Source organism: Drosophila melanogaster, chromosome 4 (genome assembly GCF_000001215.4).
Source record: "Drosophila melanogaster chromosome 4".
Taxonomy (NCBI): Eukaryota; Metazoa; Arthropoda; class Insecta; order Diptera; family Drosophilidae; genus Drosophila; species Drosophila melanogaster.
The window spans coordinates 750,129-767,714 of NC_004353.4; the positions used below are offsets into that span (position 1 = coordinate 750,129).

General features: G+C 42.0%; 1 protein-coding gene across 5 annotated transcripts in view, besides 3 other annotated features; it reads left to right on the top strand.

Moving 5' to 3' along the window:
• Positions 1–62: part of a mobile genetic element that runs on past the window's edge.
• bt (bent) overlaps positions 1–17,586 on the top strand; it is a 52,075-nt gene that overhangs the window by 25,729 nt on the left and 8,760 nt on the right. For all 5 annotated transcript variants that reach the window (NM_001272143.2, NM_001169354.2, NM_205876.3 and 2 more), the window contains 8 exons: positions 442–1,341; positions 2,049–2,812; positions 2,897–3,032; positions 3,210–4,100; positions 4,159–6,831; positions 7,393–7,674; positions 7,737–8,036; positions 8,092–17,562. In NM_001272143.2, the coding sequence (NP_001259072.1) occupies positions 442–1,341; positions 2,049–2,812; positions 2,897–3,032; positions 3,210–4,100; positions 4,159–6,831; positions 7,393–7,674; positions 7,737–8,036; positions 8,092–17,562 (15,417 nt within the window). The remainder of the gene's footprint in view (positions 1–441; positions 1,342–2,048; positions 2,813–2,896; positions 3,033–3,209; positions 4,101–4,158; positions 6,832–7,392; positions 7,675–7,736; positions 8,037–8,091; positions 17,563–17,586) is intronic.
• Positions 1,388–1,507: a mobile genetic element.
• Positions 7,063–7,335: a mobile genetic element.

Sequence of the window (17,586 nt, forward strand, 5' to 3'; positions counted from 1 at the left end):
GGAAAATGTTTCGATATTTTTTATTTTTTTATTAGTTTTAAATTTCTATAGTTTGCCCAAAACAGTAACAGGTATCTGATATTCGGGGAACTGGACAATTCTATCTTATTTTATTCTGAAAAAAATTAATTTTGTGGTATTGGTATTTTCAAATAATCTTTTCTTTTCGCTCTACTGAGAGTCGACATTATGGTTCATTCAACAGTACACAATTTCCCTAATCGTGGATGCACGAGATATATTATAAAATAGTTTAATATAGTATATTTTAATATTATGCATGAATCATTTTGATTTACATCAGCGCTGACAGTCGGAAATTGCTTAGAAAAACTCGCATCAGCTTAACTGCCAACGCACTTACTGTGTATGTACTGCAAGACGCTTGGATCCCCAAAGAAAAAAATATAATGTTTTAATTAATGTTTATTCAACTTTTAGTTAAGCCGCAAATCGATCGGTCTACTTTTAAACGAGTAACAATAAAGAGCGGCCGAACTCACAAATGGTCGGTTGATGTCCTTGGGGAACCAATACCAGAGCTGCATTGGAGCTGGAGGGATGATATCCCATTAACCAACGGAGACAGAATAAAGATAGAAAATGTCGACTATCATACTGATTTTAGCATTACAAATGTTTTGCGTAAGGATAGTGGCTTTTATACATTAAAAGCAGAGAACCGCAATGGCATTGACCGAGAGACCGTTGAATTAGTTGTTCTAGGAAAGCCAAGCTCGCCAAAAGGACCCCTTGCTGTAAGCGATGTAACTGCAAGTGGATGCAAACTTCAATGGAAGAAGCCTGAAGATGACGGTGGAGTGCCAATAAAGGAATACGTTGTTGAAAAAATGGACACAGCAACTGGAAAATGGGTCCGAGTTGGAAGATCTCCTGGTGAAAAAGAGCCCCCTAGCTTTGACGTTACTGGCTTAAGTCTGGGATCAGAGTACATGTTCCGTGTATCTGCTGTTAACGAGGAAGGAGAGTCGGAACCTCTTACTACTTTGGTAGGGGTCGTGGCTAAAGATCCATTTGATGAGCCAAATAAACCAGGAACTCCAGAAGTTACTGATTATGATAATCAAAGTATAAGCTTAAAATGGGCTGCACCTAATAATGACGGAGGAGCCCCAATTCAAAAGTACATAATAGAAAAAAAGAATAAAAATAAGACAGAATGGGAAAAAGCTCTAGAAATACCGGGAGACCAACTGGAAGCCACAGTTGCCGGACTTCAGGAATATGGAGAATATCAATTTCGAGTAATAGCAGTAAACAAAGCCGGACTTTCGCCCCCATCAGATGCTAGTGTTCCCCAAATAGTGAAGTACAAAAAATGTAAGTGTTAAGCGCTTATGCAGGCCCTTCTCGGGCACTTATAGATTTACTAGATTATTTCAATGTAACAAGTAGAAGGAAGAGTTATATCGTTACAAAGTATTATTATATTCTTACACTATCGATAAGGATCACTAACTAAGTCGATGTAGCCCTTTCCGCCTGTGAATTAAATCAACATAAAAAGTACAATTGTGCTCTCTGAATTTATTGTCGCCTAGTTTCTGAAAGTTTTATTAAACCAAAATTCCCACACCTACCCAAACGCCCAAGACGTTTGCAAAATATTGTGATATTTGTTCATATTTTTATTAGTTTTCTTAATTACTATAGATTTGCCAAAACCACTCTTACGCCGACAAATCAAAATAAATTCCCACCCCCACACTTATTATGAAATTTCGCGTTCGCATACACACTAACTGACTACGAGTATCTAAAAATCGTATATAAAGCTTTTAATAAAATAATAATATTTAATAATTTTTTATAATTTTCCTTCCTATCGATGTCTCTAGCGAGACACCAAAAAATTGTCAAAATCCCACCAATACTTTGGGTTCTTAGTTTTAAAAGTATTTAATAAGACGTTAATTAGATTATGTTATTATATTAGACAGTAATAATTAATATAACTGCTAGGTGACTTTATCGAGTTGCAGCACAGAACTAGAGCGTTCTCTATTGTTTTTATTTGCGTTTTACAGTGAAGCCCCGTATTGACCGATCAAACTTAAAGCCGTTGCTCATTCGAGCCGGCAAGCCAATAAGGTACGATGTTAATGTTCGTGGTGAACCTGCACCCGTAATAACGTGGTATCAAAATGATAAAGAGCTCAAGCCAGAAGAACTTCCTAGCAGTAGCGAAATCAAGAACATCCCATATAATACAAAGATTTCAATCATTGAAACTGTTCGTAAGCATACTGGAATATACAAGATAATAGCTGTTAACGAACACGGGCAGGATGAAGCCACAGTTGAGGTTAATATTCTAGCTCCTCCAAGCAAACCAAGGGGTCCCTTGGATGTTAAAGATGTTACTAAAGACAGCTGTAAGCTCAAATGGAAAAAACCAGAAGATGATGGAGGAAAACCTATTTCAGCATATCAGGTTGAAAAGTTTGATAAAAAACAAGGTCGTTGGGTCCCTCTTGGTCGAACGTCTGCCAATGATACCGAATTTGATGTAAAGGGCCTCCAGGAAGGCCATGAGTATCAGTTTCGCGTCAAGGCAATTAATGAAGAGGGGGAATCCGATCCCCTGGACTCCGATGATAGCATCATAGCTAAAAATCCCTATGATGCTGCTAGTAAGCCAGGTACACCTAACATTGTGGATTATAATGAGCATATGGTAAAATTGAAGTGGGAAGCACCCAGGTCTGACGGGGGCGCCCCAATATCAGGTTACATCATTGAAAAAAAAGATAAGTTCTCTCCTATTTGGGATGAAATCCTCAGCACCAATGTAAGTATTGCGAGTTATATTCAGCTTTTATTTTTTATAAGATGTTTATCAAAGCGATTCCATTAAAAAAATTTATTTTTGAAGACATCCGTTCCCGAAGCAACCGTTGAAGGTCTTGTTGAAGGCAATATCTACCAGTTTCGTGTTCGGGCAGTTAATAAGGCCGGTTTCAGCGATCCAAGTGATGCAACAGAGCCTCATTTGGCCAAGCCAAGAAATCGTAAGACCGTATATATTTTTTATGAATTAATAAATAACAAATATTAATATAGTGGTTATATAGATTACGACATCAATTCGAGTGTTAAGCCAAAGCAAAACACGAACATATCACATTATTCAATCTATCATTAAGTTTAAAAGTATTTAATTCCCTTATTGATATTTTCAATTTTAGTAAAGCCATACATAAACAGAGACAAAATGAAGCCTATTAAGGTTCGCGCTGGTCAACCCGTTAAATTTGATGTCGATGTCAAGGGAGAACCGGCGCCTTCTTTAACATGGTTCCTAAAAGAAACCGAGTTAACGTCTACGGGTCAAGTACGTCTAGAAAACATAGATTACAATACCAAACTTACATTGCTTGATACGGATCGCAAGCAAAGTGGCCAGTATAAGTTACGTGCTGAAAATATAAATGGTGTTGACGAAGCTGTAGTTGAAGTCATTATATTAGATAAGCCTTCAAAACCTGAAGGACCGATTGAAGTCTCCGACATTCATAAAGAGGGGTGCAAGCTTAAATGGAGGAAACCTAAAGATGATGGAGGTATACCTATTACTGGCTATGTAATAGAAAAAATGGATACCGCCACTGGTAAATGGGTTCCTGCTGGTTCCGTAGATCCAGAAAAATATGATATTGAGATAAAGGGCTTGGATCCAAATCATCGCTACCAATTTAGAGTGAAGGCTGTCAACGAGGAGGGTGAATCAGAACCTCTTGAAACTGAATCGGCTATTACTGCCAAGAATCCATTCGACGTGTCTGCTCCCCCTGGTCTCCCAGAGCTTGAAGATTGGGATGAGCATCATGTCAAACTAAAATGGGAACCACCCATTCGGGATGGGGGCTCTCCTATTACCAATTATATAATCGAAGTAATGGATAAAGATTCAGGGGAATTTGTAAAGGCAGTTGAAACTGATAGTCCAGTTTGTAAGGGCGTCGTAAAGAAACTTGAAGAAGGACAGCAATACAAATTTAGAGTTCGAGCCGTAAACAAGGCTGGTCCATCGGACCCATCTGAACAAACGAATTGGCATGTGGCCAAGCCTCGATTCCGTAAGTTGCCTACAAAAATCTTTTTTAAGTTTTTAACATTAAGATATATACTTTTTAGTGAAACCTCATATTGATCGAGTCAATTTAAAACCCGTGATTGTAAAAACTGGTTTATCAATTAGCTTGGATATTAACATAAGAGGAGAGCCAGCTCCGAAAGTTGAATGGTTCTTCAATAATTCATCTGTTACAAGCGACGAACATAGTGTAAAAATTGATAATGTTGATTACAATACGAAATTCTTTGTTATGCGTGCACAGAGATCTCAAAGTGGGAAATACATTATCAAAGCAACAAACGAAGTTGGTGAAGACGAAGCAGAACTGGAAGTCACAGTTTTGGGCAAGCCAGGAAAACCAAAAGGTCCCCTGCAAGTCAATGACATAACAAAACACAGTTGCAAGCTTAAGTGGGAAAAGCCAGATGATGATGGTGGTTCACCCATCGACTACTATGAAATTGAAAAACTTGATCCTCACACGGGTCAGTGGTTACCATGTGGAAAAAGTACCGAGCCGGAGGCCAAGGTAATTGGTCTTCATGAAGGAAAGGCATATAAATTCCGAGTAAGGGCTGTAAACAAGGAAGGAGAATCTGAGGACTTGGAAACCGAAAAACCAATTATAGCGAAAAATCCATATGATGAACCAGATAGACCAGGGAAGCCTGAACCAACTAATTGGGATAAAGATTTCGTCGACTTAGCCTGGGATCCGCCGAAAAACGATGGTGGTGCACCAATTCAAAAATATGTTATTCAAATGCGAGATAAGTCTGGACGCGCATGGGTGGACTCTGCAACCGTGCCTGGGGATAAGTGTAATGGTACCGTAACTGGCGTAGAAGAGGGCCATGAATACGAGTTCCGTATTGTTGCTGTTAATAAGGCGGGACCTAGTGATCCAAGCGATGTTTCAAAATCAGTGATAGCGAAACCTCGTTTTCTTAAACCTCACATTGACCGCAAGAACCTACAAAAGAAAATTATGCGCAGCGGTCAAATGCTTCATATTGACGCTTTAATAAAGGCGGAACCTCCAGCTAAAGTAACATGGACCTACAATAAAACAGAAATTAAAACTTCAGATCACATAAAAATTGAAAACGAGGACTATAAAACGACATTCATTATGCCGAAAGTGAAACGCGCTGATCGAGGCATTTACATCGTCACTGCCAAAAACGACTCAGGTTCCGACACCGTAGAAGTTGAGCTGGAAGTACTGTGCAAGCCAAGTAAACCGAAAGGGCCTCTAGCTGTTTCTAACGTAACAGCCGAAACCTTACACCTAAAATGGGAAAAGCCCGAAGATGATGGCGGTGACCCTATTGAACAATATTTAGTCGAACGCATGGATACGGAAACAGGTCGATGGGTACCTGTACTTACAACTAAAACACCGGAAGCCGATGTTACAGGTCTTACGGAAGGAAAGGAATATCTGTTTAGAGTAAAAGCAGTCAATTCCGAAGGCGAATCAGAGCCTTTGGTGACCGATATTCCAACAAAGGCCAAAAATCCTTTCGATGCGGCCGACACCCCAGGTAAGCCGCAAATTGTTGATTGGTCAGGTAACCACTGTGATCTAAAGTGGAGGGCACCCGAAGACGATGGGGGGGCATCCATCACTGGCTATATTGTAGAAAGAAAGGATCCCAATACAGGAAAGTGGCAAAAGGCACTTGAAACAAGTACACCTGACTGTAAGGCACGCGTAAATGACTTAATCGCAGGAAACAAATATCAGTTCAGAATAATGGCTGTCAACAAGGCAGGAAAGAGCAAGCCATCCGAGCCGTCCGACCAGATGACCGCAAAGGACCGATTTGCTCCACCCAAAATTGATAGAACAAACATTAAGGACATAACCATCAAGGCTGGACAACACATTCGTTTCGACATTAAGGTCTCTGGAGAGCCCCCGGCTACAAAAGTTTGGCTTCACAACAAAGCCCGACTTGAAAATGACGATAGTAACTACAATATTGATATGGAATCATATCGCACAAAACTGACCGTGCCAATTTCAAAGCGATTCCATTCAGGAAAATATACTCTTAAGGCAGAGAATGAATCTGGACGGGATGAGGCTTCATTTGAAGTCATAGTCTTAGACAAACCGGGCCCCCCAGAGGGTCCCTTACGAGTCACAGATGTGCACAAAGAAGGGTGCAAGCTGAAATGGAACGCTCCCTTGGACGATGGAGGTTTGCCAATCGACCATTACATTATTGAGAAAATGGACGTTGAGAGTGGGCGTTGGTTGCCATCTGGTCGCTTTAAGGAATCTTTCGCAGAGTTGAATAATTTGGAGCCTAGTCATGAGTACAAATTCCGAGTGCTTGCCGTAAATACTGAAGGTGAATCTGAACCATTAACTGGAGAACAGTCTGTTATTGCCAAGAATCCTTTTGATGAGCCCGGAAAGCCCGGAACTCCGGAAGCAGTGGACTGGGATAAAGATCATGTCGATTTGGTTTGGAGGCCACCAATTAACGATGGTGGATCGCCTATCACTGGCTATGTAGTTGAAAAACGTGAGAAAGGTACTGACAAGTGGATAAAGGGAACAGAAATTACTATCCCGTGCCTTGGCGAAGAGTGCAAAGCTACTGTGCCAACCCTAAATGAAAATTGTGAATACGAATTCCGAGTCAAAGCAATTAATGCTGCTGGGCCTGGTGAACCATCTGACGCAAGCAAGCCTATCATTACAAAGCCAAGAAAGTGTAAGTAACCATGTCCGCCATCTTTTTCGCGATTCCTTTTTAGACGCATGAATGTTTTTTGTTTCCCCAGTAGTAAAACAATAGGCGTATGTCATAAAATCACTGGAAAACTCACTATAAAACATATATATTAAAATTAAGTAATAACAATGTAAAACTTATAAGAATCGGTCAACTTATGACAAAGTTTAGTTTGGAGATTATACCTGTTACTCGTAGAGTAAACGGATATACTAGAATTGTTGAAATGTATGCAACAGGTAGAAGGACCGTTTCCGACCATTTAAAGTATCAGGATCCTGATCAGGATTAATAGCTAGTCGATTTGGCCCTGTCCTTCTGTCAGTCCGTCCGTATGAACATCTCTCTCAGGAACTATAAGAACTAGAAGTTTGAGATTCTACAGACATTGACGTAGCGAGAGTTTGTTGACCCATGTTGCCACGCCCATTCTTACGCCCACAAAACACAAAAAACGGCCACGCCCACACTTTTGAAAAATGTTTTCATATTTGACCATAATAAATAATGTTTTTATTTTTAACTTTCATAATAAAATAGTGGCCCCCAAAATTGACCGCAAAAATATTCGTACCTATAACTTCAAGTCTGGAGAGCCGATATTTTTGGACATCAATATTAGTGGAGAGCCCGCACCGGATGTTACTTGGAATCAAAACAACAAGTCTGTTCAAACCACATCATTTAGTCATATTGAGAACCTTCCGTATAACACCAAATACATAAATAACAACCCCGAACGGAAAGATACGGGACTCTACAAGATCTCAGCTCATAACTTTTACGGGCAGGATCAAGTCGAGTTTCAAATTAATATTATTAGTAAGTTAACAATTATTGTAATATTTAGAAAAACAAGATCCATTTCCCATTTGTTTAATTAGCGAAACCAGGCAAGCCTGAAGGTCCATTAGAAGTATCAGAAGTACACAAGGATGGTTGTAAGCTGAAATGGAAAAAACCCAAGGACGATGGAGGTGAACCTGTTGAAAGCTATTTGGTTGAGAAATTCGACCCAGATACGGGTATTTGGTTACCTGTTGGCAGGTCTGACGGACCTGAGTACAACGTTGATGGCTTAGTCCCAGGTCATGATTACAAGTTCCGGGTAAAAGCTGTAAACAAGGAAGGGGAATCGGAGCCACTGGAAACGTTGGGTTCAATAATTGCCAAGGATCCATTTAGTAAGTTCAAAAATTCTAGAAATATAAAACTTTATACATCATTACATTTGCTTAGGCGTTCCAACAAAGCCTGGAGTTCCAGAACCTACCGATTGGACTGCAAATAAGGTAGAACTTGCTTGGCCAGAACCAGCAAGTGATGGTGGATCTCCGATACAAGGCTATATAGTTGAGGTAAAAGACAAATACAGCCCTCTTTGGGAAAAGGCTTTGGAAACCAATTCCCCAACTCCAACTGCAACGGTTCAAGGTCTCATTGAAGGAAATGAATACCAGTTCCGAGTAGTTGCCTTGAATAAGGGTGGCCTATCGGAGCCTTCAGACCCAAGCAAAATATTTACAGCTAAGCCGCGCTATCTTGCCCCCAAGATAGACCGTAGAAATCTACGTAATATTACTCTGTCGTCCGGAACCGCTCTGAAATTAGATGCAAATATAACAGGTGAACCCGCTCCAAAAGTAGAGTGGAAACTTTCCAATTACCATTTGCAATCAGGGAAAAATGTTACAATCGAAACTCCTGACTACTATACAAAATTAGTTATTAGACCAACGCAGCGAAGTGATTCTGGAGAATATTTGGTCACGGCGACTAACACTTCTGGAAAAGATAGTGTGCTTGTAAATGTAGTTATCACAGATAAACCCTCACCTCCTAACGGACCACTTCAAATATCAGATGTGCATAAAGAGGGTTGCCACCTTAAATGGAAACGTCCGAGCGATGATGGGGGAACGCCAATTGAGTATTTCCAAATTGACAAATTAGAGCCCGAAACTGGTTGCTGGATTCCTTCTTGTCGATCTACAGAACCCCAAGTTGATGTTACAGGTCTTTCTCCGGGAAATGAATATAAGTTCCGAGTATCAGCTGTGAATGCCGAAGGTGAATCACAGCCCTTGGTAGGCGATGAATCTATAGTTGCAAGAAATCCTTTCGATGAACCTGGTAAGCCCGAGAACCTTAAAGCAACTGATTGGGATAAGGATCACGTGGACTTGGCGTGGACCCCACCTCTAATTGATGGCGGATCACCAATTTCTTGCTATATTATCGAAAAGCAGGATAAATATGGAAAGTGGGAGCGGGCCCTTGACGTCCCTGCTGATCAATGCAAAGCGACTATTCCAGATCTTGTTGAGGGCCAAACCTACAAATTCCGAGTTTCCGCGGTCAACGCAGCTGGGACTGGAGAGCCATCTGATTCTACTCCGCCAATAATTGCGAAGGCTCGCAATAAACCACCCATTATAGATAGATCCAGCCTAGTAGAAGTGCGTATTAAAGCTGGACAGTCCTTTACATTTGATTGTAAGGTATCTGGGGAGCCAGCGCCTCAGACAAAATGGCTACTTAAGAAAAAGGAAGTTTATTCAAAGGACAACGTTAAGGTAACTAATGTTGACTACAATACCAAACTAAAAGTAAATAGTGCAACCAGATCTGATTCCGGTATATACACAGTGTTTGCAGAAAACGCAAACGGAGAAGACAGTGCAGATGTTAAGGTAACTGTCATTGACAAACCTGCACCGCCAAACGGACCGCTTAAGGTTGATGAAATAAATTCCGAGTCTTGTACTCTGCACTGGAATCCACCAGACGACGATGGAGGACAACCAATAGATAATTATGTCGTTGAAAAATTAGATGAAACAACAGGACGTTGGATACCTGCCGGGGAAACTGACGGGCCAGTCACCGCACTTAAAGTCGGTGGCCTTACCCCTGGCCATAAATACAAATTCCGAGTACGTGCCAAAAATCGTCAGGGAACTTCAGAACCACTTACAACAGCACAAGCCATTATTGCGAAAAATCCATTCGATGTACCTACAAAACCAGGAACACCAACCATAAAAGACTTTGACAAAGAATTTGTTGATCTGGAATGGACTAGACCAGAGGCTGATGGTGGATCTCCAATAACCGGGTATGTAGTTGAGAAGCGGGACAAATTTTCTCCTGATTGGGAAAAATGCGCTGAAATCAGTGATGACATCACCAATGCTCACGTTCCTGACTTGATTGAAGGCCTTAAATATGAATTCCGTGTCAGAGCAGTAAACAAAGCCGGTCCAGGCTCACCAAGTGATGCAACTGAAACACATGTGGCTCGCCCCAAAAACACACCCCCAAAAATAGATCGAAACTTCATGTCCGATATTAAAATTAAAGCTGGAAATGTATTTGAATTTGATGTACCAGTAACTGGGGAGCCTTTGCCAAGCAAAGATTGGACCCACGAAGGCAATATGATCATAAACACAGACCGAGTAAAAATTTCCAATTTTGATGACCGCACTAAGATAAGAATACTTGATGCGAAGCGATCCGACACAGGCGTCTATACATTAACAGCACGTAACATAAACGGTACAGATAGGCACAATGTAAAAGTAACAATCCTGGATGCTCCAAGTGTGCCGGAAGGCCCATTACGTAATGGCGATGTTAGCAAAAACTCTATAGTACTTCGATGGAGGCCACCCAAGGATGATGGTGGCTCGGAGATTACTCATTATGTTGTGGAAAAAATGGATAATGAGGCCATGCGCTGGGTTCCCGTTGGTGATTGCACTGATACTGAAATCAGAGCGGACAATCTAATTGAAAATCATGATTATAGTTTTAGGGTAAGGGCTGTTAATAAGCAAGGACAATCACAACCACTCACAACTTCTCAGCCTATAACAGCAAAAGATCCTTATTCACATCCAGATAAGCCTGGCCAACCGCAAGCTACAGATTGGGGTAAACATTTTGTGGACTTGGAGTGGTCCACTCCAAAGAGAGATGGAGGAGCACCCATTTCTTCGTATATTATAGAAAAAAGACCAAAGTTTGGTCAATGGGAACGAGCTGCTGTTGTGCTAGGTGATAATTGTAAGGCTCATGTACCGGAACTTACAAATGGTGGAGAATACGAGTTTCGGGTGATCGCCGTCAATCGGGGAGGTCCTAGCGATCCATCTGATCCGTCTAGCACCATTATATGCAAGCCACGTTTCCTTGCTCCATTCTTTGACAAGTCACTTCTAAACGACATCACGGTCCATGCTGGAAAGCGATTAGGGTGGACATTACCAATCGAGGCGTCTCCAAGACCATTAATCACTTGGCTATATAATGGAAAAGAAATCGGTTCAAATTCACGAGGCGAGTCCGGTCTTTTCCAAAACGAACTAACATTTGAAATTGTATCCTCACTTAGAAGCGACGAAGGTCGTTATACTTTAATATTAAAGAATGAGCATGGATCATTTGATGCGTCTGCTCATGCAACTGTATTAGATCGACCATCGCCACCCAAAGGTCCTCTGGATATAACAAAGATAACAAGGGATGGCTGCCACCTAACCTGGAATGTTCCGGATGATGACGGTGGTTCGCCTATATTGCATTATATTATCGAAAAAATGGATTTATCTCGAAGCACATGGTCCGATGCTGGCATGAGCACACATATAGTCCACGATGTCACTCGTCTTGTCCACCGCAAGGAGTACTTGTTCCGTGTTAAAGCAGTCAATGCAATTGGGGAATCCGATCCCTTAGAAGCAGTAAATACTATAATTGCTAAAAACGAATTTGACGAGCCTGATGCGCCTGGAAAACCAATTATTACTGATTGGGATCGTGACCATATAGACTTGCAATGGGCTGTCCCAAAAAGTGACGGGGGAGCTCCAATTAGTGAATACATCATACAGAAAAAGGAAAAGGGCAGCCCTTACTGGACTAATGTACGACATGTTCCATCAAATAAGAACACAACCACAATTCCAGAACTAACTGAGGGTCAAGAGTATGAATTTAGAGTTATTGCTGTTAATCAAGCAGGCCAATCTGAACCTTCAGAGCCGTCTGATATGATTATGGCAAAGCCGCGCTACCTGCCACCAAAAATAATAACTCCACTAAATGAAGTGCGCATTAAATGCGGGCTCATATTTCACACAGATATACATTTTATCGGTGAGCCAGCACCAGAAGCGACGTGGACACTTAATAGCAATCCACTATTGTCGAATGACAGATCAACAATTACATCAATCGGTCACCACTCTGTAGTACATACTGTTAACTGTCAAAGGTCTGACTCCGGAATCTACCACCTATTACTTCGTAATAGTTCTGGAATCGATGAAGGCAGCTTCGAACTTGTAGTACTCGACCGCCCGGGGCCGCCAGAGGGTCCAATGGAATATGAAGAAATAACTGCGAACTCTGTGACTATATCATGGAAACCACCAAAAGATAATGGAGGATCTGAAATATCTTCTTATGTTATAGAAAAGCGTGATCTTACCCATGGCGGTGGGTGGGTACCAGCAGTAAATTATGTAAGTGCAAAATACAACCATGCCGTGGTTCCCAGACTGCTGGAAGGAACAATGTACGAGCTTAGAGTTATGGCCGAAAACCTACAAGGGCGCTCCGATCCACTTACTTCCGACCAACCGGTTGTTGCAAAATCTCAGTACACGGTGCCAGGAGCTCCTGGAAAGCCAGAACTAACTGATAGCGACAAGAATCATATTACAATTAAATGGAAGCAACCAATTAGTAATGGAGGATCCCCCATTATTGGTTACGACATTGAACGTCGCGACGTAAACACAGGACGATGGATAAAGATAAATGGACAACCAGTACCTACTGCTGAATATCAAGACGACAGAGTAACATCGAACCATCAATATCAATACAGAATATCGGCGGTTAATGCTGCCGGCAACGGGAAGACTTCCGAACCTTCGGCCATATTCAATGCTCGACCACTGCGTGAAAAGCCAAGATTTTATTTTGATGGCTTAATAGGAAAGCGCATTAAAGTTCGTGCAGGTGAACCAGTAAATTTAAATATTCCCATATCTGGGGCACCTACTCCGACAATTGAATGGAAGCGAGGGGATCTCAAATTAGAGGAAGGCAAGCGAATATCTTATGAGACTAACTCGGAGCGTACTCTATTTCGCATTGATGATTCAAACAGACGGGACTCTGGAAAATACACTGTTACCGCTGCTAATGAGTTTGGTAAGGATACCGCTGACATTGAAGTTATTGTCGTAGATAAGCCATCGCCACCTGAAGGACCTTTGAGTTATACGGAGACAGCACCAGATCACATTTCTTTGCATTGGTATTCCCCCAAGGACGATGGTGGCAGCGACATTACGGGGTACATAATCGAGTTCACTGAGTTTGGTGTAGATGATTGGAAGCCAGTGCCAGGCACTTGTCCCAACACCAACTTTACAGTAAAGAATCTAGTAGAGGGAAAAAAATATGTTTTTCGTATTAGAGCTGAAAATATCTACGGAGCTTCCGAAGCTCTCGAGGGTAAGCCGGTGTTGGCTAAGTCGCCTTTTGATCCACCCGGTGCACCATCTCAGCCAACAATTTCTGCATATACACCAAACTCTGCTAATTTGGAGTGGCATCCTCCAGACGATTGTGGTGGTAAGCCTATTACGGGGTACATCGTAGAGCGACGCGAACGCGGGGGTGAGTGGATTAAGTGCAACAATTACCCAACACCGAATACATCCTATACAGTATCCAATCTTCGGGATGGAGCTCGTTATGAGTTCCGGGTCCTCGCAGTAAATGAGGCTGGGCCTGGCCACCCGTCAAAGCCTTCTGATCCAATGACTGCTGAACATCAGCGCTATCGTCCAGATCCGCCGGAGCCACCAAAACCGGATCGTATTACTAGGAATGGTGTCACATTATCTTGGCGTCCGCCTCGGACGGATGGCAAGTCCAGAATAAAAGGGTATTATGTCGAAATGCGTCCCAAAAACGGGAAGGATTGGAAAACTGTTAACGATATACCTATTAATTCCACTGTATACACAGTACCAAGTCTTAAGGAAGGAGAAGAGTACTCATTCCGTGTTGTTGCTGAAAACGAAGTTGGTCGTTCAGATCCATCTAAGCCATCGCAGCCCATTACAATTGAGGAGCAACCAAATAAGCCTTGCATGGAACTCGGAAAGGTCCGAGATATAGTGTGTAGGGCTGGTGATGATTTTAGCATTCACGTACCCTACCTAGCTTTCCCCAAGCCCAACGCATTTTGGTATTCTAATGACAATATGCTGGATGACAATAACCGTGTGCACAAACATTTGACTGATGATGCAGCATCTGTTGTGGTAAAAAACTCGAAACGTGCAGACTCAGGTCAATATAGACTCCAATTAAAGAATACGTCAGGATTCGATACGGCCACCATTAATGTTAGGGTTCTGGATAGACCATCTCCACCGACACGCCTACGTGCTGATGAGTTTTCTGGAGATTCTCTAACATTGTATTGGAATCCACCAAACGATGACGGTGGTTCCGCTATTCAAAATTATATTATTGAAAAAAAAGAAGCTCGTTCGTCCACATGGTCTAAGGTCAGCAGCTTTTGCACAGTTCCTTTTGTTAGAATTCGAAACCTTGTACTCAATAAAGAGTACGATTTCCGTGTGATAGCTGAAAATAAATATGGTCAATCCGATCCGGCCAATACATCTGAGCCTATACTTGCAAGACATCCCTTTGATATCCCCAATACTCCCGGTATTCCCCATGGTATTGACTCGACAGAAGATAGTATAACAATAGCATGGACGAAGCCTAAACATGATGGTGGATCTCCCATAACTGGATATATTATTGAAAAACGATTATTGAGTGATGACAAATGGACCAAGGCAGTTCATGCACTTTGTCCAGACCTTTCTTGTAAAATTCCAAATCTTATTGAAAATGCTGAATACGAATTTAGGGTGGCCGCAGTAAATGCAGCCGGACAGTCGGCCTATAGCGGTTCCAGCGATCTCATCTTTTGCCGCCGACCACCTCATGCGCCAAAGATTACTTCAGATTTGTCAATTCGGGATATGACAGTAATTGCAGGAGATGAATTCCGTATAACAGTACCTTATCACGCCAGTCCTCGCCCAACTGCATCATGGAGTTTAAATGGCTTAGAAGTAATTCCCGGCGAGCGTATTAAATTTGATTCTAACGATTATGCTTCAATGTATTACAACAAATCAGCTAAACGAGATGAAACTGGATCGTACACCATTACACTTACCAATAACAAAGGTTCAGATACTGCTTCATGTCACGTCACGGTGGTAGATAGGCCATTACCACCTCAGGGTCCATTGAATGCCTACGACATTACCCCCGACACTTGCACCTTGGCCTGGAAGACGCCTTTGGATGATGGAGGTTCACCGATTACAAATTATGTCGTTGAAAAATTAGATAACAGTGGTTCATGGGTAAAGATTAGCAGTTTTGTTCGTAACACTCACTACGATGTCATGGGCCTGGAACCTCACTACAAATATAACTTCCGCGTAAGAGCAGAAAACCAATATGGTTTGTCTGATCCTTTGGATATTATTGAACCTATTGTTGCCAAACATCAATTTACAGTCCCAGATGAGCCTGGTCAGCCAAAGGTTATTGACTGGGACTCTGGAAATGTAACTTTGATTTGGACCCGACCATTAAGTGATGGAGGGTCCCGCATACAAGGCTATCAAATTGAATATCGGGATATTTTAAACGATTCGTCTTGGAATGCGTATGACTACATTATAAAGGACACTAAGTATCAACTTTACAACTTAATTAACGGCAGTGAATACGAATTCCGTATAAAGGCCAAGAACGCTGCAGGCTTAAGTAAGCCATCTTCACCATCACTTAGATTTAAGCTGAAAGGAAAATTCACCGTGCCATCACCTCCTGGAGCCCCACAAGTAACCAGAGTCGGCAAAAACTATGTCGACCTAAAGTGGGAGAAACCCTTAAGAGATGGTGGCTCCCGCATTACGGGTTACATTATTGAAAGAAGGGACATCGGTGGAGCCGTATGGGTAAAGTGTAATGATTACAATGTTTTGGATACTGAATACACCGTTATGAACCTCATCGAGATGGGTGATTACGAATTTCGAGTATTTGCTGTCAATTCCGCTGGACGTTCAGAACCAAGCTTATGTACTATGCCAATCAAGGTTTGCGAGGTACTAGGTGGAAAGAAGCCTGATTGGATTACACGACTGCAAGACAAGGTAGCACCCTTTGGCAAGGATTATACTTTACAATGCGCCGCCTCGGGTAAGCCAAGTCCAACCGCAAGGTGGCTTCGCAATGGAAAAGAAATTCAAATGAATGGGGGCCGAATGACATGCGACAGTAAAGATGGGGTCTTCCGACTGCACATATCTAACGTGCAAACTGGAGACGATGGTGACTACACATGTGAGGCAATGAATTCTCTCGGATTTGTTAACACATCAGGTTATCTAAAAATTGGATCACCACCAATTATTAACAGGTGCCCAAGCGAACTAAAATTACCAGAAGGAGACAATTCGAAGATCAAGATTTTCTACTCTGGCGACCAGCCACTAACTGTGATATTAAAGAAAAATAATGAAGTCATATGTGACAGTAATGATGATACGCATGTTAAGGTAAACATATTTGACGACTATGTAGCGATTTACATTCGTAATATCGTAAAAAGTGATGGTGGTCCATATCAAATAGAATTCACGAATGAATCTGGTAGTGCCACAGGGGAGTTTTATGTACACATCACTGGCATGCCTTCAGCACCCACTGGACCTATGGGTATCTCTTACATTAACAAAAACTCCTGTATGTTAAACTGGCGTCCCCCTTCTTACGATGGTGGTCTTAAAGTTAGTCACTACGTCATCGAGAGAAAAGATGTGTCATCTCCACACTGGATAACTGTTTCTAGTACCTGCAAAGATACCGCCTTCAATGTACAAGGTCTTATTGAAAACCAAGAATACATTTTCCGAGTGATGGCTGTAAATGAGAACGGAATGGGTCCACCACTAGAGGGGTTAAATCCAATTCGAGCTAAAGACCCAATTGACCCACCATCGCCACCGGGCAGTCCTCAAATCACTGAGATCGGAGGAGACTTTGTGCATTTGGAATGGGAAAAACCGGAATCGGATGGCGGTGCTCACATTCAAGGCTATTGGATCGATAAGCGTGAAGTAGGCAGCAACACATGGCAGCGTGTAAACGCTACCATCTGTGCTGCCAATCAAATAAACTGTATCAATCTCATTGAAGGTCGACAGTACGAGTTTCGAATTTTTGCTCAGAATGTAGCAGGCCTTTCAACAGAATCGTCCGCTTCACAAGCAGTCAAGATAATAGATCCACAGGCGGCTTCGCCTCCATTGATTGTGAAACCGCTACGCGATGCCAATTGCATTCAAAACCACAATGCCCAATTCACATGCACCATAAATGGCGTTCCTAAACCAACGATATCTTGGTATAAAGGAGCTCGCGAAATTAGTAATGGCGCCCGGTATCACATGTACTCAGAAGGTGACAATCACTTCCTAAATATTAATGACGTATTCGGCGAAGACGCTGATGAATATGTTTGTCGCGCTGTAAACAAGGCTGGAGCAAAATCAACACGCGCCACTCTGGCCATTATGAGTAAGTAAATATATATACATATTG